The sequence below is a fragment of the Sarcophilus harrisii genome, chromosome 3 (assembly GCF_902635505.1).
Source record: "Sarcophilus harrisii chromosome 3, mSarHar1.11, whole genome shotgun sequence".
NCBI lineage: Eukaryota > Metazoa > Chordata > Mammalia > Dasyuromorphia > Dasyuridae > Sarcophilus > Sarcophilus harrisii.
Window position 1 is genome coordinate 306,923,088 of NC_045428.1, and position 16,742 is coordinate 306,939,829.

General features: G+C 36.1%; 1 protein-coding gene across 5 annotated transcripts in view; it reads left to right on the forward strand.

Moving 5' to 3' along the window:
* Window positions 1–16,742, forward strand: part of EPHB1 (EPH receptor B1) — a 705,608-nt gene that overhangs the window by 217,984 nt on the left and 470,882 nt on the right. For all 5 annotated transcript variants that reach the window (XM_031959775.1, XM_031959773.1, XM_031959774.1 and 2 more), the window contains exon 2: window positions 12,048–12,112. In XM_031959775.1, coding sequence (XP_031815635.1) covers window positions 12,048–12,112 — 65 coding nt within the window. The remainder of the gene's footprint in view (window positions 1–12,047; window positions 12,113–16,742) is intronic.

Sequence of the window (16,742 nt, forward strand, 5' to 3'; positions counted from 1 at the left end):
GCCTCAGGAAAAAGATGAACAATAACCTTCTCAGGGCTCTGAAAGGCTTTCTTTGTCACTCCGTATTCTCTACCTCAGCTGCTATGCAGTCTCTGCCACTAGATTCAGGGGGAGCTCAACAATTGAAGAACAAACTTCTGAGAAATTAGGACCAAGAAAATTAGTTTTGCCTTCACAGCCCACAGCCCAACATAGCAAAGCAACATGGTGAATAGAGTGCTGAGCCTGGAAGCTCACACACTTACAAGCCCTGTGACCTTGGGAAAAATACTTAATTATTGTCTATTACAGTTTTAACTATAAAAGGAGGTAGTAATAACGTCTACCTCTCAAAGTTGTGAGGATTAAATGAGATAACACTTGTAAAGCACTTATCACAGTGTCTGGCATATAATGAGAACTTAATAAATATTTATTTCTTATTCCTTCTTTCCTTCCTTCCTCCCTTCCTCCCTCCTTCCTTTCCATCTTTCCTCCCTCTCTCCCTCTTTTCTTCCCTCTCTCTCTTCCTTCCTTCCTCCCTCCCTCCCTCTTTTCTTCCCTCTCTCTCTTCCTTCCTTCCTCCTTCCCTTCCTTCCTTCCTTCCTTCCCTCCCTTCTTTCTTTCCTTCCTCGTTCCCTTCCTCTCTCCTCTCTGTCAATCTTCCTCCCTTTCTTCCTTTTTTTTAATAGGAAGCTTTCTTCATTCAATCTCACACATATTTATATATGCATATGCAAGCATATGTTTATACGTATAATACATGCCATATTGTACAATATATGTTAATAATTTATGTTCTTGCAAATTGCTATATTATATATTTACTAACAGAATATAGTAATTAATAATAGTATAATATAAATTATTGGTATACCCATCTATACTAATAATTTTTTAAATTGTTAAAGCTGAGACGATTTATGAGGGATACTTAATCACTTGGTCTAGTAGGCTAAACTGCAAAATTTAGGATGTCATAGAGTCATGGAGCTAGTAGGGACATGAGAGTCCAAAGCTTTCATTTTATAGATATGAAGCAATTTTTGCAAGTACTAAATGCTAGTGTTGGTCCTTTTGATTCCTAGTTCAGCCCTCTTTCCACAGCACTATGCTGGTTACTTCTATTACATTTGAATCCAGATCCAGACACTTAAAAGCTTTGCAAATTATTCAACTTCTATTTACCTCAGTTTCCTTATCTGTAAAATGGGGATACTAATAGCAACCTACTTCCCAGGGTTGTTGTGAAGATCAAATGAGATTATATTTGTAGAGTCCTTTGCAAACTTTAAAGGACTATAAAAATCTTAGCTGTGATGATTAGTTTAGTGGTATCTTCACATTTTCCCCTAGGCCTGCTCTTGCCATTAATTAGCAACCTGTGCCTACAGCCTACCTTATAATGAACCTGAGTTCAAATAAGCTGAGGTCCCCACCCTCTCAGCAAGGGAATTAGAAATGGGTTTGGGGGTCATATAAGGTTTCTCCCAAGCAAGATAATGCAATAGCTAGGTTAAACCAATTCTTTCCAGGCTATTTAGTATTACTATAGTCTCACACTAAGAATGAGGATCTATAAAGTTGGAGCTATACTGCTGTTTTTTTCCCTCCTCAAGATAATGAATTATCCTCAGGAAGATAAGAGAAAAGAAAGGAGAAAAGGAAAAATATACTATGTTGATCTGTATTATATTTTTAAAAGAGCAACTTTCACAGCTTGAGTTTACATTATTTAAATTCATTGTTCAAATCCATTCATTCATTTGTTCTTTTACTCATTCATTCAACAGATGGGATGGGATGGCTCATTTTCCTCATAGAAGCCTCTTTCTCTCACTCATTCTGTTATAAAAAATATATTCAATACTTTATTCATTAATCAATCAACATATAACCCATTTCTACTATGTGTCAGTCCCTCTGCTATCAACTAGGATTGAAATAAAACAAAGTATAAGAAAAGGTCCCTATTCTAAAAGTATTTACAATCTATTTATGGATATAAGGACTATTAAGCATATACAGATATCAAATAAAGTAATACATCAAAAATGCTAAATGGTATGGATAGTAAATTCTTTAGGAATTGTGTCCACCTTGGACTGGAGAAATATGAGCCTTGAAGGATGGGTGATTATCTGATAGATGAAAAGGAAGGATGATTGCTTATATTACAGGCAGAGGAATAATATTCTCTCACTCACTCACTCATTCATTCCAGAAACATTTATTAAGTGCATACTGAATGCAAAGTACTGTGCTGGGAGGGAGATAAAAAAATAAAGCACATTTAGATAAGACACAATCTTTTCCTTCAAAGAGTAGAAACTCTAGTAAAAGGAAAAGAGGATTGCGAGATGGTAAGTTGGATAGAGCTCTGAACTTGGAATCAGAAGATTTGAGTTTGAATCTGTCCTTGGTCACTTGCTAGCTGTGGGACTCTGGGCTACTCATTTGACCCCTCTTTACCCCAATTCCTCATCTGTAAAATGAGGCACATTGGAGAAGGAAATAGTAAACCAGTCCAGTATCTTTCCCAAGAACAATTTATGGACAAGCATCCAGAGTTATATAGAATATGACATGACTGAATAATTAAAACATATTACAAGTATTTTAAAGAGTTATAAAACAATATCTTAAGTGAAGTGGGGGCTGAAGTGGGGAAAATCAATGTCAACTGGAGAATCAGAAAAGATTTTTGGAGAAGACATCTTTTTAATGACTGTGTAAAGCATATTTAGGTAATAGTGAATAAAGAAATGTGGCTGGATCAGAGAATTTAAAGAGTAATAAATTGGAGCCAGAGAATAAAGGACCTTGACCAGTAGTCAGACTAACAAATTTTGATTTTCTGTCATTAATTAATAGGGAGTCATTAAAGGTTTTTGAACTGAGGAGTGACTTGATAAAAAAAAAATGTTTTAGGAAGATTCAGGGGGATTTGGGTTAGGCAAAGGGACTATTATAAAAGTCCTGCTGAGAAGATGTAAATTAGAATAACTATGGCAGTGGGAATAGAAATGAAGGAAAGAATCAACAGTGCTTGTGAGTGATTCGATATTGGTTAGGCGGCTTGGTATAAAGTGGAATCTGAGGACCTGGGTTCAAATCCTACTGACTAATATTACTCATGTGATAATAGGCAAATCATTTATTTTCCCCAGGCATTAATTTCTGTTGTGTCCTGCTTTCTAGAGTCCCCAAGGGATAATCACCCCAGTGTGGGGGCTCTAGAAAGCAATGGTATGTTTTGTCACCCCAACTTGGGGGCTCTAGAAAGCAGAACACAACAAGTTTCTTCATCTGCTTGATGAGACTAAGTAGCCTCTGAAATTTCCTTCTGCTTTAAATCTATGATCTATAAGAAGTAGGAGTCAAAGACTTTGGACTTTCAAACAAGGATGACTGAATCAACGATGGTACTTTGGGAAAAAACTGAAGTCAATTTTGGAAGGAAGATGGTGAATTCAGTTTTAGATATGTTGATCACAAGGCAGCCAGTTTAAATCCCTCATTTCATAAAGAAGAAAAATGGCCCCCAAGGTGATTAGTGATTTGTCCAGGGTATAGTAAGGGGCAGTTATGTGGCACAGTGGATGGAGTGCTGGCCTTGGAGTCAAGAGGACCTATATTCGAATCTAACCTCAGACACTTCCTACCTGTGTGATCCTGGGCTACTCTCCCAACACTGTTTGCCTCAGTTTCCTCATTTGTAAAATAAGGTGGAGAAGGAAATGGCAAACTGCTCCAGTATCTTTGCCAAGAAAATCTCAAATGGGGTTATAAAGTGAAAGACACAACTAATTGATTAAATAGAAGAACATCCCAAGTAAATGTCAGAGTTGGGATTTGAACTCATATTTTTTCTAACTACAAGTCTAGTGTCCTCTCCACAATATTATGTTGTTATTTGGGTTTTCTTGACAAAGATACTAGACTAGTTTGCTATTTCCTTCTCCAGCTCATTTTACAGATGAGAAAACTGAAGCAAATAGGTTAAGTGACTTGCCCAGGGTCACAGAGCTACTAAACTAAGAGGCCAGATTTGAACTCAGGAAGATGAGTTTTCCTGATTCCAAGTCTAATGCTCTATCTACTTTGCCACCTAACTGCTCCTACTACTATACTATATTGCTTCTCAAGTTTGTTGAGTTTGAGGTGGTGGCAGGGTATGCAAGTAGAAATATCCAGTAAGCAACTAAGAATATGGTGCTTAAGATGATAACTAAAATTAATACTCAAATCTTTTCCTACTTCAATTTCTTAGCTTAGGTCACAGTGGCAAAGCAAAAACTTCTTGAAATACAGGATTATGTTAGTGCCTTGAAGTTTCCAAGAATTGAGAGGATTACATGGTAAGCAAAAAAGAACCATAAAAAGAGAAAAGTAAAATCTCTAGGGGAAAACATATATATTAAAAGTAGACAGAGAAGAAAGAAGATGAGAATAGAAAAACACGGTACATTTTTTTCCTTTAGCAGAAAATTGTGTGTCTGCCTTATATAAAAACAAATAAATCAATAAATGAAGGGAACCAAGAAGATGTTTTTTCCATCTGTCTGTATGTGTTATTCTTCTTGTGATTGTTATGGTGAGAAGGGGACATTGAAAATATTGGTAGTTGGATGTCTTATTTCTGTCCAAAAAGAAAGACATGACTGTAAGAAGTAGGTTTTATTTATCTGGCTTTCACTCTGATGGGTAACTAATTTATACCAAATGTCAATACATTCAAAAGGTGCCAATCCAGAAAAAAAATGGGACTCCTGATGGCTGATCCAAGCGACCAGCTGCCATTTAGTAGTATAAGACCCACAGACCTGGCCCTCTGCAGCCTCATGAGCCCCAGGGAGATATTTGTCCTATCCACAAAATTCTCTACACCTGTTTTCAAAATGAGGAATTCATGTGAGAAATGTTTTACTTAGAAATCTAATAACATTTCCTTTCACTAACTCAACTTTACTTATATCATCTCCTCATTCCTTCTCTTGTGCCATTATAGAAAAATTGCTGTGGACCTTGTTTTTCACTGCTTTAGGCCCAATACCTTCTTTCTCATCATCCCCTCTTACTTTCTCATTCTCCCATATGTGTGGGAAAATACTCACTTCCTAACCTCTAAAGCTTTCAAGTTCTTTCTCTCCCTCTTTCTTCCTCCTTCTTTTCTTTAAAAGTGCTTACTATAATGCTTGACACTTGGTAGGAGCTTAATAAAGATTTGCCCTTTCTCTTCTCTCTGTCTTTCTTTCTCTGTTTTTCTCTTTTTGTCTCTGTGTGTCTGTCTCTCTGTCTCTGTTTCTGTATATTTCTCTGTATATGTGTATGTTTCTATCTCTATCAGTCTGTCTCTATATATCTCTCTGTCTTTCTCCCTCTGTCTCTGTCTTTATTTCTCTCTGTCTCTCTGTGTCTCTCTCTGTCTCTCTGTTTCTGTCTCTTTCTCTCTCTTTCTTCTTTCTCTTTTTCTGCTCTTCTCTACATAATTTCTTGTTCTCTATTCTCTCTCCATTTTGGCTTTGTAGAGAGTCATTCAGGTTATCTTCCAAAATCCCATCTTTGTTGGGAAATCTTCCCAGACTAGGTAGGTCATCTGAGGACATTTTGTTGTTACTGATCAGCCATTCCTTCTCCTATTGTTCAAAGCAAATCTACAAGTGAGTACACACAATATGTACACACACTCTCTGACTAACTCTCCAAAAACATACACACACGAATACACACATATACTTAAAAAGTGTATGAAGAATATGGGAAAAGAAAATGGCAACAATATAAAAGAAAAACTTAAAAAGAAAATCATCCAAATGTGTTAAAAATAATCTTTTGGACCCCATACATTGTAAGCATGGTCTTTTCTGTTCACATAGAGTATACTCATGTTTTCCAATTCTGTCTTGGTCTCCTTTGCTCAACCCTTCCTGTCACTCCCTGAGGGGGACAAGTCACTGATGGCCTCCTCCCATGAAAGCCTCCCCAAGTACTTTATTTGGTCCCTCTCTAATTTAATTGCTGTGTCTATAACACCCCTCTCAATCCATATGATCCTAAGGGTAAATACAGCTGAAAAGTGGCCATACCATTAAAAAAAATAATGGAATTAAATATCAGAAAAACAATAAGAGAAAAGGTATTTTGTTTGAAAAGGATGTTATCCACTCCACTAACTCAACCAGGAAGGTTGTGATATCTAGGCAATTTATGTCTTGTAGAGAAAAAACGCTTTCCTCATATACAAACCCACTTACACTGTGTAAAAGGGATAGAGACTCAATTGAGAAAAGAGAGAGAGAGAGAGAGAGAGAGAGAGAGAGAGAGAGAGAGAGAGAGAGAGAGAAGAAATTTTCCCCATGCCTTATCCCCTAATATATGGTAAACTCTATGAACATAAAAAGCAGTGCCATGCCTAAATGTGATTGTTCTTTAAGACAGGACTCTGAAAAGAGTAGATGCTTAATAAATTGTTTTTCAATGGAATTCTTATCTTTTCAGTCTAAGGGTCATATTCTTCTTCTTCTTCTTCTTCTTCTTCTTCTTCTTCTTCTTCTTCTTCTTCTTCTTCTTCTTCTTCTTCTTCTTCTTCTTCTTCTTCTTCTTCTTCTTCTTCTTCTTCTTCTTCTTGGTTAAGTGACTTGCCCAGGGTCACACAGCTAGCAAGTGTTGAATGTCTGAGAATAGATTTGAACTCAGGTCCTCCTGACATCAGGGTTGGTGCTCTATCCACTGTACCATCTAGCTGCCCCCAAATACCCATTCTCATAACCTTAAGAATAACATAAAAAATATAAGATCCCTGTTATGCATTCTCACATTTCTTTAGTATTTTACTATAACTGTGGACTGATTCTTCCAAATACTACTAGACAAAGAGGCTGTTTTTACAGAGAGCAATGTCTACTGCTCCCCTCAGTGTTCTAAAAGTAACTTTGAGGGGCTGGGGTTTCTTTTACTATTTCCCATAAGCCCCCATCTGTGTGCTCCTCAGTAATCATCAACTTGTTGACATCAGCTACACTTTACAAAGGACTATTTTCTGAGAAGGTATAGCAAGAATAGTAGTTAATATAAAACTCCCATTCCCCACCACACCCAAATAGAAGATTTATTTTTTCCTTATACACAAATATTCAAAGTTCCTGGAGAGAATGGACTCCAACTCTTAAAGTACAAAGGTAATGAGGCTAAATGTGGGAGTTCCAATTGTTGGGAAGTCTTTTTCCATAACTTGAGCCTAAATCTACCTGTCTAAAACCAAACCCCTCATTCCACTGAGTTTCAGAAAGGTTACTGGCTCTGAAACTATCTTATCAGTGTTTATATAACTAGAAAGAGGCAGAACTGGGAACTGAACCCATATTCCTTTCATTCCAAATTCTACTTATTCTACCAATGCCCATGAAGGCAGATGAATCAGGTGCTATGAAGACCTTAGAGCTGGGTCTGACATTGAAAACCTCAAGGTCATCCACTACATTCTAGGTCATTCCCAGTCATCCTGACTTTTAACTTTCCACTGGACTTCAATGATGCAGAGAGAGAATGAAAGAGGCTGATGACTTTGTTCAAGACTCAAGATATCTTCCACCATGTCATAAGATAAAGGAGAAACAACATATATGATTATCCCTATTTTAAGTTGGGAAAAGTCATTTCCTCGTTCCAGTCACAGAACCAATAAGTGACAGAGTAGCTCTTTTCTGGCTTCTAGGGCAGGTTCTGGCAGAGAGGAGGTATGGTAGATAGCATTCTGAATTTGGAATCTGGGGTCCTGGCTTTAAAGCCTACTCTAAGACACTTAATTCTGAATAATGCTGGGCATGTCAGTTAACCTCTCTCAAGCTTGCTTTACTCATCTGAAAAGTGGACGATTGTACTTGTTTATTCCCAAGGATTATTCCAACTTGAAATTCATAACCCTGTTAAGTTTTTGTTGTTGTTGTTGTTGTTTTCAGTTTCAGTAATTGTGATTTTTCATGACCATATTTGAGATTTTCTTGGCAAAAATACTGGAGTGGTTTATCATTTCTTTCTCCAGGTCATTTTATTGGTGAGGAAACTGAGGCAAACAGAGTTAAGTGACTTGCCCAGAGTCACAATTATAATGTCTGAGGAGGATTTGAACTCCGGTCTTCCTGACTCCATGCCTGGAGCTATCCCAATTTACTTAGATGTAAGGTTATGATGTTTGTGTATTTTTGCTAGTGTCAGACATTTCTCCTACTGAAAAATTTCTTGATCTTGCCACAGTGTCCAAAATTCCATAATTTTCATCTTTTTTCTGTTAGGGCATTGCATGTTTTTGTTAGAATGAAAATATTTTTGGTAAGGACTAACTCATCAGGACATTATCATCTGTTAACAAGGATTAAACTAGTTTAACAAATTAAGACAGGCAAGCTTCTAGCAGGACTCTTGTGGGAACAAAGCACAGGAAAGGTGAATTTAGTCAGTAGAAAAAGATCAGAAAAGGTCTTCCAGCATGGGAAATTACTGAGGAGGAGAGGATATAGAATATCCTCTATAGACAGAATCAGAATCTTATTAAATAACCAGTTTGAAGGTTCTGGGTTCCTGTGGGAAGTAGAAGTCATAGATCACAGATTTAGAACTGAAAGACACCTTAGAGACCATCTAATCCAACTCCTTATTTACAGATGAATAAACGAGACCCACAAATTAACTGATTTATTCAAGGTCAGAAAGGTAGTGAATAATAGAACGGAGATTTGAACTGACATCTTCTGAATCTCAATCCACTTTTGCCATATTGCTTCACTACTGTAGGTATTTACAAAGGGACAAATTCAGGGCCAAATGATGAAGCAGGATGTTTATCTATCCTTTTCTAATATTTGTAAACACCTAAAGTACTACTACTAATAATAATAACTTTGATATAACACTTACTATGTGCCAGTCACTGTGCATGGAATACCCTTTAATCATAAACTTTGAGGGTCTAGTGATCTGACTCCAGAAGAATACCTTACTCAAAGTGCAGCTTGTATCATTGCTGTTCAACAGCACCTACTCTAAAAGAGCCCCACTCCTGCTTTGGTCTCTGTGATGCTATTTGACAGCAGAAGCAATCATACATATTTAATTGTGCTTCCATCATAACCTTCTGCCAGAACTCTCAATATGCTTTGTAAATGCAAATGAATGCTCCCTGCCCCTCTGGAGAGTCATAAACATCCTCAAATCATTTTTATTAAGCCCCCACCAAGAGCCCAACACTGTACTTGGTGTCTCTACCAGAAAACTATCTGCCCCTAACCATATGAAATATATGATTCTCCCTTGAACTTTTCTCATCTTCAGAGGTAATAGGGTGGTAAAGAGTGAGAAGAAATAATGACAGAAGGGATCTAAGTCAGATTTAAGGAAAAGTTTATTGGTAAAAGAAGGCAAAATAAAATTTGTCATAGTTAACCAAGGGAAGTTATAGCCACTTTTTCTATGGGGATTTTTTTAGGGTAAGATCTCATAAGATATCTTGACTGGTTTTGGTTGGGGATGATAGCCAAGATGACATACATCTGCTTTAACCCCTTCATTTTACAGATGCCAGAGAGTTCAGGTAATACACTTACATTTACACAGATCATAAGTAGGAATGCAGGAAGAAAATAAGTATTCATTAAGCTATGTGCCATATAAAAGGGACTTAATAAATACTTGATTGATTCTCAGGGTTAACTGTCTCACAGATTTTGTCACCAGGGCATCACTCTCCTGGACCCACCTTCCTTCTAACATCTCTGGACTGTGAGCTGTGCTCTCTTGGGAATGGATCATTCCCTCTCTTGGAATCACAGCATCTGGTGCTGGATTCTCTGCTGTGCTGTTATCATCCTCTCACTCAATTCTAGCCAGTGAAAATATTTCTAGTTATTATTCTACAAAAGGTCCTATGTGATCTCCATGGCCTTATTTAAGAAATAAAAAATAAAACCTTGTTTCTCCACAGAACTCCATTAGAGTAATCATAATGGAATGAGGCAGAAATATTAGAGGTGGGGATAATGTTGTCAGTCAAGTGACTTGGTTGTATAATTTCTTAGCCTCTCTGTGTTTAAGATTTTTGTTCTGTTAAATATGAATACTTTTGACTGTTTTGGGTTCATTCCATTGATAACATCTTTTAAATAATTGCTGAGATAAATTTCCATTGAGTGACATGAGCTTCTTGTAAGAAATTTATTATGTAAATGAAATTTGTCATTATCATCATTATTAGTGCTAGGAAGTGGAGATGAGGGGGAAAGAAGGGGTATCCCTAGCCATGTACTTGTCTTCTACAGCTGTCAGATGGGCTCAGAGTGGAAAATGAGCTACAAAAGGAAGCCTTGCACTTTGCCCCTCTTCATTACCTCCAAATCCATTTATTAAACTAGCACATTTATAAATGGTAACTGATTTTTACATTGTAATTATTTGTGTTTGTGTTACTGGATTACCCACATGAATAAGGATCATGTTTTTTCAAAACATGACACACTTGATAAGCAGTTGTTGTATTGAATTAAATTGTTTGCTGAAACACTATGTGCTAGATATAGATAAATTAAATATAGTGCCCATCCTTCTAGAGCTTATAGTTTATTAAAGGAATTTTATCTTCCCTCTTCCCTAACCACTGCTACAAGGATTTTCTTAGAATGGTTGTTGTAGTATTTGTTTGTGCTTCACTCTCAAAGATGACCATGACATGAGAGATGATATGCCATGACATGTAAGTGAATTGGATTTAAGTGAGGGAGGGATGTGCAAGGTCACCTGCCTCCCTTTCCCCTCCAGAGCCATCTAGTCCAGTGGCCAGATATTGATCAAGATGACTGGGATGGTCCTGGATGCAGTGGGAGACGAGGCCTTTTTAAGCCAAGGTCTTCAACAAATCTCAGTTTGACTGAGGTAACACCCAATTGGTGTAACGTAAGAAATAAGGCAGAGAATAGCCTTTTAAAGATTGGGGACAAAGTTTAGGCAGAGCAGAAGTTAAGAAGTCAAGGTATTTCTTTTCATCATTGTCCCTTACATAACATTTTTAGGTTTGCCATCCATCTAAGATTCATTGTCTCACTTGACAATCAAAATAACCCCGATGATTAGATATTAATATCTCTAACTTAAAGATGATACAGCTCAGACTCTTAGACCTGTGTACCTTGCCTGTGATCATGCAATTACTAAGTTTTTCTAGCAGGATTTGAACTCAGTTTTTCCCAGTTCCAGTCTAGAAGTTTTTCTGCTGAACTACATGTTATAGTTGGAGAAATGTTAACATATTCCTTATTATAAGAATTCAGTCTCAGAATACATATTTGCATTTTGGGAGAGTTTATAATAATGGCTAATAAATTTACACATAAGAATTTTTACATCTCTTAAAGGAGGATAGTATCAAAGACAAATTTTAAAAAATAAAATTATTTTATTCATGCTTTTTGCTCCTTTCCCAATTACCTTTCTCTAAGTGGAATCCCCTTTATAACAAAGAAAAAAAGTTAAACAAAGCCTGAGTTAAGCAATTCAGTAATCCCTTTGATAATATATGCAACATTTTGTACTCATAGCTCACCATAATTCTACCAAGGGGAAGGGAGTGTTGTTCATTATTAGTCCTTTGGAATCAAGACTGGTCATTGAAATCAATTCTAAAGTTAAGCAAAGCCTGAGTTGAGCAACTCAGCAATCCTGTCTAATAGTTTATGCAACATTTTGTACCCATAGTTCACCATAATTCTACCAAGGGAAAAGGAGTGTTGTTCATTATTAGTCCTTTGGAATCAAGACTAGTCATTGAAATCAATTTGAATTCTAGGATATTTTAGTGCTATTTTTATTTATATTATTTTAGTCTTGGCGTATATTGGTCTTCCGTCTTTGCTTTAGTCTCTTGGTACCACCTTACACCGGTCTTTCTGTGTTTCCCTGAATTCTTTATCTTACATCATAGATATCAAAGCAAACTCAAACTGGAAATGGGCCCCTGAGACTGAGAAACAATTATGTGGTAAGAGTTGTTAACTCATTTATTTTCCTGTTTTTATTTCCAGAAACCTTAATGGACACCAGGACAGCTACTGCTGAGTTGGGCTGGACGGCAAATCCTGCATCAGGGGTAAGTGTTCTGGGACCAAGTCACGATTACAGATGGCTGCTTTGTCTTCTTCCTTCTGGTTGTTAAAGGGCATCATTTAGAACTTACCAAATATCACAGGGTTTCTAGTACCAAAAATTTCAGTGTATCCCATATAGACAACATTGCCCACTAGAATGCAAGCACCTTGAGAGTATAGGGTTTGTTTCATCTTCCTATTTGTATTCTCAGGACCTACTATAATGTGATTGAAGGTGCTTATTAATAAGTGCTTGTTGAATTATTGATTGCTCTAATCAATGATACTTTCCAATAAAATAAAATATTTATCATAAACAAAGTCCACAACCACATCATTAAGTGCCATTGCCAGCTAGCCAATTGTCTGAAATACCAATTGGATAGTCTAACTGGAAATAACTGACCCTCAACAAATTGTTTCAACTAATGTCATATTTTCTGTAGAACCAATGAAATATTTGAGATGGTGAATGTTTTTATCAGTGTAAAAGAGAAGTGCCTATTGACTTTCCAGAGTGAGTAAAGTGCAATATAGATAATCAGGAAAAGAACTGTAAAATAACATATGGGAATACATAATACTGCCAGTAACAGTGGGCCATATTTTACATTTCCCTAACACTTTAAGTAGGGGCAGGTAGATAGTGTGGAGGATAGCACATCAGAGAAGGCTTGGATGGGTTCAGATACTAGCTGTGTGATCCTGAGCAAGTCACTTACCCCTATTTGCCTTGGGTCTTTTCTGTAAAATGAAGATACTTTGGAGAAGGAAATGGCAAAACAATCCAAAATCTTTGCTAAGAAAACTCCACAGACAAAAAGTCCATGGGTCAAGTAGGGTCAGACATGACAGAATCTGTACAACAATAAATATTTTAAGGCTCTCATCCACTTTGGTTAATTGTTCCTCAGCATGATTCTAGGAGGGAGGTAATATTTTAAAAGACTTTCCATCTTTACCTCTGTGTCCTCCATATTAGGAAGGTGCTTCCTTCTCAGCTGTCCCTTTTAGATTCTGAAGCTGCCTTGAAGACACTTTTCTAGTAATACCTTTTATAAGAGGCTTTTCCTATCCTTTCCCCAGTGGTTAGTACTCTCTCCCTGCTTAACTTATTTTAAATTTATTTCTATATAATTTAGTTAATTCTATATACTTTAGTTATATATATATATATATACTTCAGTTTATTTGGTCTAAGGCAAGCCCTTTTATAGTTGGTAATGATGATGATGAATAATTTCACTTTTGTCTTTTTAGTTGCAGGACCTAGCATAATGCCTAGCATCTAGTAAGGGCTTAATCAATTGTACCTAGTTCCCATATAGAATTAGTCAGTGCTTCACCAATGATGAAAGGTGGAACCAGGGCATTAGCCTAGTAGCTGAACTGATGATGGAGCACAAAGGACAGTCAGCCAGTCAAGTAGCATTAGCTAAGAAATAATTGTGTGTATAGCACTGAGTTGCCAAGCACTGCAGGTGATTACAAAGAAAGAAAACATTTTCTCTTCAGAGAATTTACCACCTAATGAAGAGAGTCATCACAAATGAACATAACTAGAAACATATGCAACATAAACTTATAAATATATAAAGTCAAATCTCAAGCATTCCTGGGATGAATGCTTCATCTATCATTATTTGACTTTTATCTATGGTAAATGTGAGTTACATTTATTTCCAAAGATGTGTTTCTCTCTGCCACTCACTGTATCATCCAGTGGGACATTCAGTTATCCAAGCTGTCATTCCCTCATATTCTCATTCCTAAAGTCTTATCTTTTCTACTTTTATAAATAAAATATAATAATTGCAAAACAAATCTAAGTATGTTGGTTAAGTCATAGACTCTATTATGCAAGTCTATATAGATATTAAACTTTGTGATTTCCTTGGTATGGGAAATTTCCAGGTGAGGAAGTTTCCGTTATGAATGCAACCTTCTCTCTACCTTCTTTCCAACTTAGTTTTAGAGAATTGTCCAGAGCAATGAGAAGGTGATTTGACCAGCATCAAACAGCCAGCACATGTCAGAGGCAAGTTTTCTGGGCTTCCAGGCTGGTTCCTATGCTCATTATTCATTATGTAATACTGTCTTTCCATGTAAGCAGCAACAAGCTGGTGTTTACAATGTTCATGGTAGGGGGGAATGGAGTAGAGATTGAAAGAGAACCTTTTGGCCAAGATATTGTGCATTTTTTAAGATAAGAGTTTAGCCCTCTTTGGACTCTATCCTTACTAAGACTTCATGCCAAAGCAAACCAAAACATTCTGATCTAATTTGCACAGTTTGGTTTTTAATCACAAGATATGTTAAAAATTATCTTATCTAGCATCCTTATTTGTATATAGTAAGTAAATGAGACTCTGGGAAAAAATGCTTCATTCAAGATTGACACTTAGTTAGAGCTGGGATTAGGCCCTGGATCTCCTTAGCCTAATCCAGAGTACTTTTGCCTACATTATACTGCTTTTAGAAAATTTTTGTACTTTTTTTAACTAATGTAAAGATTGCTCTAGATTTCATAAGGAGACTCTTCAAATGTTGACATAATTTCTATTTAATTTTCTTTCCTGGTGAAAACATTTTTATGCATAACAAATATCCTCATTAAACTCTCCAATCATCTTGATTTTCATTTCCTTCTGATTATCCTTAAAAGAGGGGGGAAAGAGTCCAAATTGGCCTACTATACATCAAAGAAGAGATTTTTCTCTCCTTCTGCTTCTTGAAAAATCAACACAAAACCAACTTTATGTAAATGTTTTCTTTCCCAGAGAACTTTTTTTTGCTTTCTCAAATAACTATTATACTTCAAATCAATCCTTTTTATCACCATTTATACATCCAGACCACTTGGTAAAAATAGGGACAACCCTCACTTCCCATTCCCTGCACCACCAAGCCTGGATACAAATGGCCAAACCTTCTGTCAATCAATAACATTTATTGAAGTCTTTCTATGTGAAGAATCTTGTTCTGGGTGCTTAGGGTTAATAGAAAAGAAATCAAGAAACGTGATTCCTGGCCTCCAGGAGAAGACGAAATCATTGCATTAAGGAATCAGTGTAATTATTTTTAGGGCTGCTCTTTATTTTCTATTAGTGAGTACATCTGATGCTATCAGTAGGGCAACAAGCAATTAAGCACTAACTATGCTCCAGATACTGTACTCAATGCTGGGGATAATAAGAACAATAAAAGTGGTTCCTATTCTCAAGGATTTCTCATTCTAATATGGAAAGACAATATACAAATAGATGATAGATAGATAGATAGATAGATAGAAAGATATAGATTATAAATATACACATATGTAAATAAACAAACATATATGTATATGTATATTCCACACACTATATGGAAGGTAATATCAAAGAGGAAGAGACTAACAGCTGGAGGAACTGGGATAGACGAGGGTAAAAGGTGGGATTTGAACTGAGAATTCTAGACACAGTTATCTCTTTTTACCCACTTTTCCTTGGGAATTGTAAGAATGTGATAGAAAATTATCTGTATAAGTATTGTCTGGATAAATTCCATTATTTCCATAGAGCTGTGATTTTCATTGTAATGAATATCACTTCCAACAATATAGACCACAGAGGCAGCTAAGAGGCACAATGGATAGAATCTTGTATTCTCTAACTTCAAAACTATTGCTATTTCTACTACCCTATGCTGCCTCTTATCTTTGATAACAAGGCAAACAATGGACATAGACCTCCATGTTTTTAAAAACTTTTATTTGTGATCACACTCTGATTCAGATTTCAATACTAGGCAGAGAAATCTTGCTTTATTATTGACCTCTAATTTCCCACCATTGTTTCTAAGAAGAGAGAGAACTAGAGAGAGAACTATATCGATCTCCAGTCTTTCACATCTGGGTTCTCATTTGGTCTTGTAGAATCATAGAATTTAGATTTAGCTATGAACATAGAGATCATTATTTTACTTGACCTATTTGGCTTCTTAACTCTGTTACTACATAAATGGGTTAGTTAGCATGTTCTAGGTTTTGTTAGTCATTTCAAAAATAGGTATTGACAATAGCTAAACCTTTCATTAATTCCATTTGGGAAAGAAATGCATTACTGCCACCATCATCATTATAATTACTTATCTTACCTGCAATGATTGGATGTTTTCCAACAAATATGTGCATTAATTATATATTTTATAGTATTGTATATATTTTATATTATGATTTTCCCTAAGGATTGAATAATTTCCCCATCCCCATTTTATTTGTGGTAAGAGAGAAGAGGAGCAATTGTAGGGCATGTTCCTTTATTTTTATTATTTTCAACAGTATATGATTTTATTCTTTTTTGATAATAATTCAAATGTATGAAGTGATAATGATTCAGCCTTGGTCACTAGGTGACATTATATGCTTGGCCAACTATATATGATATTCATTTGTATTGGTTTATAAATATGCACTATCTAGTGGGAAAGTGGCACCAAATTAATGTAGTTTTTAGTAAAGCTAAATGAACATTGTGGCTGAGAAAGTAGTTCACTTAACTTCCTTAGGTCCCAGTTTTGTCATCTGTAAGTGGAGGGATTTGAACTAGATGGCCTCCAAGATACCTTCCAGCTCTAAAATATTATAATTCTACT